This window comes from Bos mutus, chromosome 28 (genome assembly GCF_027580195.1).
Source record: "Bos mutus isolate GX-2022 chromosome 28, NWIPB_WYAK_1.1, whole genome shotgun sequence".
Lineage (NCBI taxonomy): Eukaryota > Metazoa > Chordata > Mammalia > Artiodactyla > Bovidae > Bos > Bos mutus.
Window position 1 is genome coordinate 11,922,045 of NC_091644.1, and position 13,838 is coordinate 11,935,882.

The 13,838-nt window shown below is 46.3% G+C and overlaps 2 protein-coding genes across 10 annotated transcripts in view; one reads left to right on the top strand and one right to left on the bottom strand.

The window, feature by feature from the left end:
- RPS24 (ribosomal protein S24) overlaps positions 1–900 on the bottom strand; it is a 263,112-nt gene extending 262,212 nt beyond the window's left edge. For all 8 annotated transcript variants that reach the window (XM_070364541.1, XM_070364543.1, XM_070364544.1 and 5 more), the window contains exon 1: positions 810–900. In XM_070364541.1, the coding sequence (XP_070220642.1) occupies positions 810–812 (3 nt within the window). In that variant the 5' untranslated portion in view covers positions 813–900. The remainder of the gene's footprint in view (positions 1–809) is intronic.
- A 1,409-nt stretch (positions 901–2,309) lies between these two features.
- The window catches only part of POLR3A (RNA polymerase III subunit A), a 49,020-nt gene continuing 37,491 nt past the window's right edge, over positions 2,310–13,838 (top strand). The window contains exons 1-5 of one of the 2 annotated variants that reach the window (XM_070364895.1): positions 2,310–2,507; positions 8,015–8,150; positions 8,421–8,558; positions 9,078–9,249; positions 9,384–9,538. In XM_070364895.1, the coding sequence (XP_070220996.1) occupies positions 2,464–2,507; positions 8,015–8,150; positions 8,421–8,558; positions 9,078–9,249; positions 9,384–9,538 (645 nt within the window). In that variant the 5' untranslated portion in view covers positions 2,310–2,463. The remainder of the gene's footprint in view (positions 2,508–8,014; positions 8,151–8,420; positions 8,559–9,077; positions 9,250–9,383; positions 9,539–13,838) is intronic. The other variant, XM_070364896.1, reaches the window with a different exon arrangement.

Here is a 13,838-nt window from a genome sequence, read left to right on the forward strand (position 1 = left end):
ACCCTTCTTGAATGACCGACTCTACATACCACAAAAATCGTACTCCCTTCTGAATGGCCCCACTGCTTTTACACAGTAACTACCAAAGAATGTGGGCATTCAGCATGTTTACACTACGAACAAAACCGGTAAGAAGAGCTCTCAGAGTAAATTGACAGCTATTTCAACTACAGTTTAAAAAAACTACACCAAACTGAATCCACTTAACAAAGTTCAATTCTTTAAAGTCGGGATCAAGGAAAAAAATAGGTCGAAGATGGAGCGGGGTTAAAAACTGGTGAACCTTCAAATGAGTGAACTAGCAATGGCACGCAAGCCTTAAAGTGGCTCCACACCCGGAGGCCTCCGTTTCCCCCATGAAACAAGAGAAGCCATTCGGCTGACAATAACTGTACCTTACACATGAGTTTCACTCATCGCAACTCGCCCGGGCGCTGCTGGCACCCTCTTCACTTCCTGGGCTGCCTTCACAGGCAAACCGTCTACCACAAGTTGGGAGTGCAAACATGATGTCTCTCTCTTCAACCCACCCCACCCATTAGAATCCACGAGGACGACAAAGATAGTAGGTACTCCCGCAATCCCCCACTCCTGGGACTCTTGAAAGCCCGGCATGTCTAGGTAGACAGCACACAGCCCGGACTCCTCGCCGAAGGCTCCCAGGCCCTCGGCAACAGGTCTGCCCGGTCAGACTCGGCCATGGAAGAGTAACCGGGCTATGCGGTGGGTGTAACGCCAATGTCAGAACCAGGGGAGGGAGGATGGCTCAGATATGCGGCGGATGGATGCACGGGTCCGGAGAGACTTACCATGATGGCGGCTGATCTTCAAGCAGCCAGGGAGGAAAAGAGGGCTAAACTTCCCCGGCCAATCATATCAACGCTCACGGAAGGTCCCCGGACGGCGCCGACGTGGGGGCGTGGCCGGACCGTGAGGCCGCCGTCGCCAATGCCTGTTTGAAAGTGCTTAAGATCTGATCTCTGTGGTCTTTCGCCACACCCACCCCGAACGGGAACTAGCCAATCCCGAGGGTACACAGCTTAGACGGAGCAGGTTTATGCTAGCACATGTTCCACTTCGATTCATTATTTTGGACTGTCTGGACTTAAAATTAAGTTAAAGCAGATTAAAGTTAAATCCCCTCCACCCGCATTAGCGGTTGGTAAAGCTGGAAGGCATCCTTGGCGGTCCCCTCGACCAGCCTCCTCATTTTACCTCTGGGGAAACTGCAGAACTGACTCAAAACCTTTTGTTATTTCAAGTACGCAGACCCGACCGTTGCTATTATTTTTGTGAGATTAGAGAATCTGATTGTCTAAATTTTTTTCCAAAACTTTGTCTTTTCATGAAAATCTTAGTCCCTACAAAAGTGAGCTTTTTTTTTTTTTTTGGTAAATTTATTTATTTTAATTGGAGGCTAATTACTTTACAAGATTGTAGTGGGTTTTGCCATACATTCACATGAATCAGCTATGGGTATACATGTGTCCCCCATCCTAAACACCACCCCCCCCTCCACCTTCCTCCCCATCCCAACCCTCAGGGTTAGAGTGAAAAGTGAAGTCGCTCAGTCGTGTCCGACTATACCCAACCCCATAGACAGGCTCCTCTGTCCATGGGATTTTCCAGGCAAGACTACTGGAGTGGGCTTTTAATCAGTTCAGTTCAGTCGCTCGTGTCCGACTCTTTTGCGACCCCATGAACCACAGCACGCCAGGTCTCCCTGTCCATCACCAACTCCCAAAGTTTACCCAAACTCAGGTCCATTAAGCCAGTGAGGCCATCCAATCATCTCATCCTCTGTCGTCCCTTTCTCCTGCCCTCAATCTTTCCCAGCATCAGGGTCTTTTCCAATGAGTCAGCTCTTCGCATCAGGTGACCAAAGTATTGGAGTTTCAGCTTCAACATCAGTCCTTCCAATGAACACCCAGGACTGATCTCCTTTAGGATGGACTGGTTGGATCTCCTTGCAGTCCAAGGGACTCTCAAGAGTCTTCTCCAACACCACAGTTCAAAATCATCAATTCTTCGATGCTCAGCTTTCTTTATAGCTTTTAATAAGTATTTGCTATTTGAAATTTGTCCGTTGATTACAGGGAGATAGACGTGTAGCAATAAAATAAAGAGTGCTGGTTCAAAGAGAGACAGACCAATAAAGCAGAAATAGATTGGAAATGGAACTTGGAAAATACAGCTCGGACTTCGCGGCGGTTTCAACTAGGTGCCGCCAGATGGCGGTATGGAGAGAAGGCGAGAAGCTGCGGGCCTGAAGCCTCTCTTGACAGACTCGCGCTAGCGAGTAGCGGAAGTGGGGGCGGGCACGTGGGGCGTGTTACGGTGGCCGAAAAAATGCCGCAGATGTGTTAGCAACCGGTCAAGAAGCAGCCACGGGTGGTACGGAGAACGTCGTATTTCTAATCCAGCTCCAGGAGTTTATAGGAGGGAGCCCCGGCAGCCGTCACCATGGTGAAGGAGCAGTTCCGGGAGACAGATGTGGCCAAGAAAATGTAAGATGGAGCCAAAATCCCCAAAGGGCAGAGAAATTAGGAGTAAAGGAATCCAAGGTCAGGCGTCTTGGGTCTCGAAGCGTCATAGCTGAGGGTCAGTTGGAAGGAAAGGACCAAGAATCAGTGGGAGGTGTAGGCACAGCTCAGGATTATCAGGTTAGATTAATGAATATTGATTGGGCAGGGGGTATTTCAGCATCTGGGGAACCGCAGGCCAGGGGTGTTCCTTTGGGTTTCGGCAGAGAATGGGAGATGTGGGAACCTTGGCGATAAAGTACACCCTGGGTCGAAACTAGAGTTTTTCTGAGGTCAGATGATGACCCCTTTCTGCGAATCTTTGGTCACTACAGCTTGGGAAGCAGCCTGGGGCGGGGACTCATTTTGCTGCAGGATACATGACACGGAGGTAATATTTGTTGACGAAAAGAATGGAGTTACCAGCTAGAAAGCTGTGTCACAAGCGCATGGATAGCAGTGCCCCAAATTGAGGTGAAATTTAATAGGTCACAGCCTCGCCTTAGAACTTCCGGTAAAGAAATAAATCAATCGTTCTTTCAGGAGACACTTAGTTGAGGAAGGTACTGTGTGCTGGGCCCTCTGATAGGCATTAGAGATGTGACATGCTAAGCTAAGCTGAGTCGCTTCAGTCGTGTCCGACTCTCTGTGACCCCATAGACGGCAGCCCACCAGGCTCCCCCGTCCCTGGGATTCTCCAGGCAAGAACACTGGAGTGGGTTGCCATTTCCTTCTCCAATGCAGGAAAGTGAAAAGTGAAAGTGAAGTCGCTCAGTCGTATCCGACTCTTCGCGACCCCATGGACTGCAGCCTACCAGGCTCCTCCATCCATGGGAGTTTCCAGGCAAGAGTACTGGAGTGGGGTGCCATTGCCTTCTCCGGATATGACATGAGGAAGACCTTACTGCTTAGTCTAGTTGGAGAAGGTAGGCCAGCCAGCGGTTGAGCTGGACAAGTGCAAGGACAAGGGTTGGCACCAATGGGAAAGGGGTTCAGACGGAAGAAATCAAACCAAACAGCCTTCCTACAGGAGCATAGAGGAGGGAGACATTACAGTGATGAGAAGAAAGCTGATTTTGCAGCTTTGTTCCAGAGTCATCTTGCAGGCAGGGAGGGTTTTTTTGTCAATTGAAGTGTAGTTGATTTACAATGTTGTGTTAGTCAGTTACATGCATGTATGCTCAGTCACTTCACCCGTGTCTGACTCTTTGCGAACTGCCTGGATGGTAACCCACCAGGCTCCTCTGTCCATGGGATTCTGTAGGCAGGAATACTGGAGTGGGTTGTGTGCCCTCCTCCAGGGGATCTTCCGGACCCAGGGATCAAACCCACGTCTCGGGCAGTTCCTGCAATGCAGGCAGATACTCTTTTATAGAACCTATAAGGGAAAAGAATCTAAAAAAGAAAATGTGTATGTAATCTAAGAAAGAATGTATATGTATAAAGTAGCATAATATGCCTATAATAGATATAAGAAACAACACGTATAATAATATATATCTGTTATTATATCTGTTAAAGAATCTAAAAATATACCTTTTATTATATATATACTATATGTTATTTTATACACATGTTCTTTCTTAGATTATATTCATATTATTTTTATAATCATATTATTTTTTAGATTCTTTTATAGGTTATACAAAATATTAAGTATACATTTCTGTGCCATACAGTAGCTTCTTGTTGGGTATCTATTTTAAATATAGTAAGGGTATATTTTCATGTCAAACTCCTAATTTATCTCTGCCACCCCCACCTGCCCCTTTGGTAACTGTAAGTTTGTTTGCTGTGTGTGTGGGTCTGCTTCTCTTTTGTAAATAAGTTCATTTGTATCTTTTTCTCCCCCACATATAAGCAATATCATATGACATTTGTCTTTCTCTGTCTAGCTTACTGTACTTAGTATGATAATCTCTAGAGCGATCCATGTTACTGAAAATGGCATTGTTTCTTTTTTATGGTGTGTGTGGGGTTTATGTGTGTATACACACACACCGCATCCTATCCATGCATCTGTTGATGAACTTTTAGGTTACTTCCATGTCTTCAGTTCAATTCAGTCACTGAGTCGTGTCCAACTCTTTGTGACCCCATAAACTGCAGCACGCCAGGCCTCTCTGTCCATCACCAACTCCCGGAGTTCACTCAAACTCACGTCCATCAAGTCAGTGATGCCATCCAGCCATCTCATCCTCTGTCGTCCCCTTCTCCTCCTGCCCCCAATCCCTCCCAGCATCAGGGTCTTTTCCAGTGAGTCAGCTCTTCACATGAGTTGGCCAAAGTACTGGAGTTTCAGCTTTAGCATCATTCCTTCCAAATAACACCCAGGACTGATCTCCTTTACAATGGAGTGGTTGGATCTCCTTGCAGTCCAAGAGACTCTCAAGAGTCTTCTCCAACACCACAGTTCAAAAGCATCAATTCTTCAGCACTCAGCTTTCTTCACAGTCCAACTCCCACATCCATACACGACTACTGGAAAAACCATAGCCTTGACTAGACGGACCTTTGTTGGCAAAGTAATGTCTCTGCTTTTGAATGTGCTATCTAGGTTAGTCATAACTTTCCTTCCAAGGAGTAAGCGTCTTTTAATTTCATGGCTGCAGTCACCATCTGCAGTGATTTTGGAGCCCCCCAAAATAAAGTCTGACAGTTTCCCCATCTATTTCCCATGAAGTGATGGGACCAGATGCCATGATCTTCGTTTTCTGAGTGTTGAGCTTTAAGCCAACTTTTTCACTCTCCTCTTTCACTTTCATCAAGAGGCTTTTGAGTTCCTCTTCACTTTCTGCCACAAGGGTGGTGTCATCTGCATGTCTGAGGTTATTGATATTTCTCCCGGCAATCTTGATTCCAGCTTGTGCTTCTTCTAGCCCAGTGTTTCTCATGATGTACTCTGCATAGAAATTAAATAAGCAAGGTGACAATATACAGCCTTGACATAATCCTTTTCCTATTTGGAACCAGTCTGTTGTTCCATGTCCAGTTCTAACTGTTGCTTCCTGACCTGCATATAGATTTCTGAAGAAGCAGGTCAGGTGGTCTGGTATTCCCATCTCTTTCAGAATTTTCCATAGTTTATTGTGATCCACACAGTCAAAGGCTTTGGCATATCAATAAAGCAGAAATAGATGTTTTTCTGGAACTCTCTTGCTTTTTTTCGATGATCTAGCAGATGTTGGCAATTTGATCTCTGGTTCCTCTGCCTTTTCTAAAACCAGCTTGAACATCAGGAAGTTCATGGTTCACGTATTGCCGAAGCCTGGCTTGGAGAATTTTGAGCATTACTTTACTAGCGTGTGAGATGAGTGCAATTGTGCAGTAGTTTGAGCATTCTTTGGCATTGCCTTTCTTTGGGATTGGAATGAAAACTGACCTTTTCCAGTCCTTTGGCCACTGCTGAGTTTTCCAAATTTGCTGGCATATTGAGTGCAGCACTTTCACAGCATCATCTTTCAGGATTTGAAATAGCTCAACTGGAATTCCATCACCTCCACTAGCTTTGTTCATAGTGATGCTTTCTAAGGCCCACTTGACTTCACATTCCAGGATGCCTGGCTCTAGGTGAGTGATCATACCATCGTGATTATCTTGGTCGTGAAGATCTTTTTTTGTACAGTTCTGTGTATTCTTGCCACCTCTTCTTAATATCTACTGCTTCTGTTAGGTCCGTACCATTTTTGTCCTTTATCGAGCTCATCTTTGCATGAAATGTTCCCTTTGTATCTCTAATTTTCTTGAAGAGATCTCTAGTCTTTCCCATTCTGTTGTTTTCCTCTATTTCTTTGCATTGAGTGCTGAGGAAGGCTTTATCTCTTCTTGCTATTCTTTGGAACTCTGCATTCAGTTGCTTATATCTTTCCTTTTCTCCTGGCTATTGTCAATAGAGCTGCAGTGAACACTGAGGTATAGCTTTTCATATCGTAGTTTATGTTCTCCAGATATATGCCCAGGAGTGGGCTTGCTGGATCATACAATAACTCTTTTTAGTTTTTAAAGGAACCTCTGTACTTTCTCTATACTGGTTGTACCAATTTACATTCCCACCAACAGTGAATGAGGGTTCCTTTTTCTCCACACACTCCCCAGCATTTATTATTTGTAGAATTTTTGATGATGGCCATTCTCTCTGTTGAGAGGTGTGAAATCGACAGTTTTGGTAGGGATGGGTAAGGGAGAAATGAGACTGATGCACAGAATTTCTTGCTTGGGTGACTGTTTGGAGGTTGCCATTCACTGGAATGGGAAACGTGCCTCTTTGCTAGATAAATTATCCCTGGTGGTCCCTCCAAACCCATCCCAACCTCCAACTATATTCACATGTAGATATAATCTGTTTTCCTCTGACCACCTGAAGAGATTCTATTAAAATGCAAATTAGATCCCTGACACTTGAGATTGAACTCTTCAAGCAGCTTTCCCTTGGACTAACATTTAAGTCGCCTGTCAAAGTTCCCAAGCCCTCCTAAAGCCGGTCTTTGCATACCTCACGGACTTTTTCTTGTTCCGTTAGCTTTCTGTGCTCTACAGTACTGGTTTCATTTGGTGCCTTGAAAATGCCAGGCCTGAGCTGGCTCTAGAACCCTTGCCCTAGTTAAGCTGTACTTCTATGCATGACTTCTTGGTCATCTTATGACTGGCTCCCTCTGATTCAGAATTCAGCTGAAATGTCAATTTTCCAGACTTTCTGACCACATAACATAGTCTTGTCAAACTCTCCCCTAGGCTTCAGTTTGTTCAGTCTTTGCATCTATTCACTTTTGTGAATCTGTTTATTTATTCTCTGTCTTGCCCTCCCTGAAACTGAGCCCCATGTTGGAAGGGAGTTTGTCTTGTCTAACCTGTACCCTCAGCCCCTCAGGATGGTGCCTGGCACATTATAAACCCCCAGTTTGTTGGGAAAATGAACAAAGGAACAGATTTGGGAGAGAAAGTGCCGAGTTTAGGTACTTGTGTAACTGTCCAAAGGAGGTATGTGTATGAGTCGGAATAGTTGGGCTACAGATAGAGATTAGACAGACAGCACTCGGGAACAAGGTGTAGAAGGCCAGGAGGAATGGGGTTGTAACTGCAGGTAAGGAGAAAAGCCAACATCTGAGAGAGGGCAGTAGGAGAGGCCACAAAAGAAACTTAAGATGTAACAGCCAGAGAGGGGAAAAACTCAAAGCATGGATGGTGTTACCAAAGCCAGGGAAAGAAATTATTGCAAGATAAGGGGTGAAGAAGTTACTGTCAGTGCTGCAGAGAGACGTTAAAATGAGAAATTCTTCCTGGATTCAGCAGCAAGGAGGTAGGTACAACTGACCACCATCCTTAGATAATGAAGGTGAGAACAAGTCAGCAGGATGAAGGAACATTTAGTAATGAGAGAGCAGAGCCTGTCAGGCATGGGAAGGATAAGGTTGCTTATGGTGGGTCACAGGCATAAATGCTCTTCCTGGTGAGTGGTTTTGATGTAACTGTTCCCCTATCTCTTTCCATTCCAGAAGCCACATCTGTTTTGGAATGAAGTCAGCCGAGGAGATGCGCCAGCAGGCACACATCCAGGTTGTGAGTAAGAACCTGTACAGCCAGGACAACAACCACTCCCCACTGCTATACGGGGTGCTTGACCACAGGATGGTAAGACCTGCTGCCCTTCATGGTTCCATGTATTTTGACTGGCCGGTGCAACTGGTGACTTACCAACTAGGAAGAAGCCAAGTCTTCCTTCCACCTCCCCCCTTCCCCAGCGTATCTCAGGGACTCCAGCCTTCCTTGGTCCAGTGAACATGAATACCCTGCACTTTCCCAGGTGATTCTGACTCTGGGTCCCCTGGCCACCTGTGAGGGCTCGTCCCAGTTTCCTCTCCACTGGTCTCCACTGATTATTGATCATACTTTTATTCGCAGGGTACAAGTGAGAAGGACCGTCCTTGTGAAACCTGTGGGAAGAATTTGGCTGATTGTCTGGGCCACTATGGGTACATTGACTTGGAACTGCCGTGCTTCCACGTGGGGTACTTCCGAGCAGTTATAGGCATCTTACAGGTAAGCGTGTATGTGTCCATCTCCATACAGTAACTCCATCTCCCTGAAAGTTACTGATCCTCAGACATGAGAGTGAGCTTGGTGGGGGATACATGTAGGGAACATTTTTATATTAAACATGTATTATTTGTTTTGTTTGAGGGGTTTGTTTTTTTGTTTTGGTTTGATTTGTCTGACATAATATTTCATCCTGCAATAAGTTAAATTGCTTAAAGATTCTTTTTCTTTGATTTTCCTTGAGTAGGTTGTAGATATATATTGTAAAAAAATAATAAAGCAATACAAGCACAAAATAATTCAAGCACAAGAAAGGGAATAAAGCTAACAAAAACCCCACCTTCCAGCTGTGGCTACAGCCAGCATTCTAGTGAACATGGGCTGCCTCTAAGCATGTCTTCCTGTAGATCTGTGCATATAATTAAGTGTCCTGGACAAGGGATGGATGCAGCTTTTTAAAAAAAAAAGAAAATACTTTTTCATCCTCTCATCCTTTTATCTGTTTGGTTTAATTTTCAAAAGATGATCTGTAAAACCTGCTGCCACATCATGCTGTCCCAGGAGGAGAAGAAGCAGTTTCTGGATTATCTAAAGAGGCCCGGCCTGACCTACCTCCAGAAGCGAGGGCTAAAGAAGAAAATCTCTGACAAGTGCCGGAAAAAGAACACGTGCCATCACTGCGGCGCCTTCAATGGTGAGCCAGATGCACGTCTTGTTTGTCATCGCGACGGCAGTTTCCGTAACTGCATTTCCTAGATCACGACCTCAGACCAGCCTAACCAAGAACCTGATTTTTCCAATCATGGTAGAATGGATTAACTCTTACAGGTACTGTCAAGAAATGCGGGTTACTGAAGATAATCCATGAGAAATACAAGACCAACAAGAAAGTGGTGGATCCCATCGTATCAAGTTTCCTTCAGTCCTTTGAAACCGCCATAGAGCATAACAAGGAAGTGGAGCCTCTGCTGGGAAAGGCCCAGGTGAGCCTGCCCCTGCCTCGCTCTGTCTGCATCACACGTTGTCTCCTCACCCTCTGGGTACACCCTTCCTCCAGAACCGGAGGTCCACTGGGGTTAGATCTCCAGGGATACTTCACGTGACAGGTATTCGCCTGGCACTCAGTTTATTGTGAGCTGTCCTCGTAACTAACACACGTCTAGTTATATAGGTAACACATGTTACATTTTCATTGTGAAAGATTGTAAAAGCATAGCTGTGTACAGCATACACTGAGGGATCCTGGGTCTCACATGGATGTGGCGTTAATAGAATTTGTAGGTAATTCCCATTGCTTTACTTGGCACAAACTTAATTAGTAGGATTTTGTGACGTGTCTTGTTCTACCTTGTTCTGAATTCGATTAGTACTTGAGACACATGGTACCTTCTAGAATTGATAGTATACAAAACTAACAGTTAAGTGGCCACTGAGTACCAAACTGCCAGACCTGTGGGGAGCATCAGAAACCACCAGGCAGGTGGTCTGCACCCAGGAATCCCATGGTTTTAAAGGTGTTGTAGGACATTAACCCATGAAAGTATAGCCAATACCATGGGACACAGTGCTGACTGTCACAGGCATGGAAAGGATAGGAAGGAGTGGGAAATCAGGGGGCTTGGTTAGGGAGGACTGTGAGGAAAGGTGTGGTTTGTTGTGGTCCTTAAACCTGAGTAGGGTTTAGAGAGTCTCGGGCAGTGAGCCTGCCACATCCAGGAGGCTGTGCTGGGGCTCCTTCTGAAGCCGAGTTCTGTTCAGAAGTCCCAGCGTTTCGCTAACAAAGCGCCTCGCACTTGGTGACTGCTGTTACTGTCCGGTGTCGGTCCAAGTTCTTTCCGTGGAGCGCCTCGTATTTTATCCTGACAGCAACCCTGTGAGGCCGCATCGGCCAAAATAACAGTAAGTGGTGGAGGGGGAATCCTCGCTGAGGCCATTGGGGCGCAGGCCTGTGCTGGAGAAAAGACAGACAGCTGAACCCACTTTGTCGAGGTCCTCCCACTCTGGAGAATGTGGAGCCATTCAAGTTTTAAGCAAGGGAGAGACATAAACAATGACATTTTAGAACAGCCTGACTGCTCAAAAGACACTGTAACAAAAATGAAAAACCAGGTCACAAGCTGGGAGCAAATGCTCAACTTTCATATGTCTGACAAAGGACTCTCATGTCCGGAATATAAAGTCCTGATTTTTAAAAGCAGAAGCAAGACTTGAATAGGCGCTGCACAAAAGGATATATTCAAACAGCCAATCAGTAGATGGAAAGTTGTTCCACATTATTAGTCATCAGGGAAATACTAATTGAAACACACACCCTCTTAGAAAAATTAAATGTAAAACAACTGAAAACCGAGTGCTGGCAAGGATCTGAAGCAACTGGCACTCCTATATCAATAGTAACCTTATAAAATGTTTCTACCACTCTGAAATTCCTTACAAAGTAAGACCTACACTTACTGTATTTTCTAGCAGCTTTATTCTTGGGCATGTACCCAAGAGAGGCAAGTGCATACATCCACAAAAATATTTGTGCAAGTATGTTCATTGCAGCTTCATTAATAAAAGCCAGAATTAGAAACAACCCAGATGCCTGTCAACAGGAGAATGTGCAGATTGTAATAGATCCACACAGTGGAATACTGTGCTGGAATGAAAGGATCAAGCTGACACACACAGCCTGGCTGAATCACAGAATCCTATTGAGAGGAGGCAGCCTTATATGAGAGTCCATGCAATTGCATTTATATCAAGACCAAGAACAGGCCAGACTGAACTGGGGTGAGGGCTTAGTACTGAGAAAGGGGTATCGGTATTTTCTGGAGAGGGGCACATATTCTTTGTCCTGATTTGAATGGTGGTGTTTGTGTACCTGTGTAAAAATTTAGCCGTCTCTTTAAAATGTGTGCAGTTTACTATTATATATGTGAGTTATGCCTTGATTTAGGGAGTGAGATGTAAAAAGGAAGCAGGCCCTGACCCTGGGCAGTGATAGTGAAGCCAGAGGTCAGAGTGTGCAGTCAGAATGGATAGTAACTGATGACCAGCCACTGTGGCAACGGGTGTGAGAGGAGGCGGTCAGAGGCGAGCGGGTGTCCATGTGCTGGCGTCTGGAAACTGGTAGTCCCCCTGGACTCCATGATGGGGCACGGCATCAGCCGTGCATCCCAGTGGAGATGTCTTCAAGCTCCTGCAGATGAAGTGAAGGTGCAGACTGAGAAAGCTGATCTTGTCCTCCGCCCAGCGTGAGTGTAGAGGAATTCCACCCTCCAGGCTGACAACTGTGCAGAAAGCGTTCAGTGAGTCTGAGGGCTGCTCGGCTCTCCTGGGTGTGGCCTTAGCTGCGGCCTCCTGTGCATTCCCTCTGCTGCCCCCAGATCAGCCTCCCTGACGCCCGTCACCACTTTCCCCTGCCAACTCTCCGCCTGGGCCCCTGAGGCCACTGTCCTTACGTGCAGAGGACCAAGTCTTCTCTGCTCCCCGCACCCTCAGCAGTAGAAGTGTTTAGGGCCTAGGAGGCATCTTGTTTGGAAAAGTCTCTTAAGTCAGAGGTCCCCAACTTCCAGGCTGTGGAGCAATACCTCCTTCAAGATCAGCAGAGGCATTAGATGAGAAGGAAAGCACACAAAAAATGTAGTGTGCTGGAATCATCCCAAAACCACCCCTTCAGCCCAGGTCCGTGAAAAAGTTGTCTTCTGTGAAATCAGTCCGTGGTGCCGAAGGTTGGGGCCCACTGTCCTGAGTGACTGGGCCCAGGAGGTAACCTCCTCCCACTTAGGAGCCACCTGTCTAGCGTGTACATCTTGTCTCTCTGTGCCCCCCACTGCCTCCACCTCTCTGTCCACCCCAGCCCACGTGACCCAGCTGACACCCTCAATGTGATTTAGGATGGTGATGGTTGAGAGCTTTGGGGCTTGCCAGGCGGCTCAGTGGTAAAGAATCTGCCTGCCAATGCAGGAGACTTCCTTCCTCCTGGAGGAGGAAATGGCAACCCATTCCAGTATTCATGGTGGGAAAATCCCAAGGACAGAGGAGCCTGGCAGGCTACAATCCATAAGGTTACAAAGAGTCAGACATGACTGAAGTGACTTAGCACACACGCGCACTGCCACTTACTTACTCTATGATCTTAGACACATGACCCAACCTGGACTTGAGTTTCCACAACTATAAAAGGGATTACAAGAGTGTCTGCTTTAGGGCCATTATGAGGAGTAAAAGATGGATTCCAGATCAAATGCTTAGCAAATAGCAAATGCTTCAAGCACGTGACCCAGTTACTGTGGTTTTCTTATTACTGATGTTCCTGTATTAACAGAAATAATGATGGAGAGGTAAGGCTTCTTCCGTTTCTTATTTGTGTGTCCCTTCAGCTTAAGAGAGCCTCTGCGCCCTCCCTCTCTCCCGAATCCCCCATCCCTGGGCTTCCATGCAGCCTGCTCTCTCTCTGCAACGCACCCCACCCCAGTCTTCACCTTTTCCTCAACCACGTGTTCATTTGCTGTGCCCCATACACCTCTTGTGTTCCGTCTTATGTTTCTGCTAGTTTCTCCCACTTCAGTTTAGTCCCTCACAGGATCCTTTGCTCTGAGGTCCTGTTTGATGCCAGTCACAGTGCTTGGAGTACTGGCGGGTCCTCCAAGATTACCAGTTTGTCCTGGGCTTTCTTGTGCCATGGGTGAGAACAAAGCATGAGTTCACCAATTGCCTAATTCCAAGCAGCCCCTCCTCAGAGAGGGCCACTCAGTAACCAAAGTAAACAATTATTGAGTTAACATTTACCTTTTATAAAGACAGGCAGCAAAAAGGTGTCTCATTAATCTCAGGATGGCCCGTGTCCTGACATGGTGCTTCCCTGGTGACTCCGACAGTAAAGACTCTGCCTGCAGCGTGGGAGACCCAGGTTGGATCCCTGGGTCTAGAAGATCCCCTGGAGAAAGGAATGGCAACCTGCTCCAGAATTCTTGCCTGGGAAATCCCATGGACAGAGGAGCCTGGCGGGTGACAGTCCATGGGGGTACTAAGAGTCAGATATGACTGAGCAGCTTTCACTCACTGACATGTGTGCCTGCCCATTGAATTTTCAGGAATGTGCAGCCCCATGCCATTATAGGAGGCACAACATGATTGAAGTGGAAGAGACATTAGAGCAGTGGTTCTTGACCTTTTGTGGGTCACAGACACCTTTAGGAATTGGACAGAAACTCTGGACTCTACTCCAGAGGGCTGACGTATATCCACTCCTGTTTTAGTACGAATCTGGGGATGGGTAGACCTGCAGATAAGGTC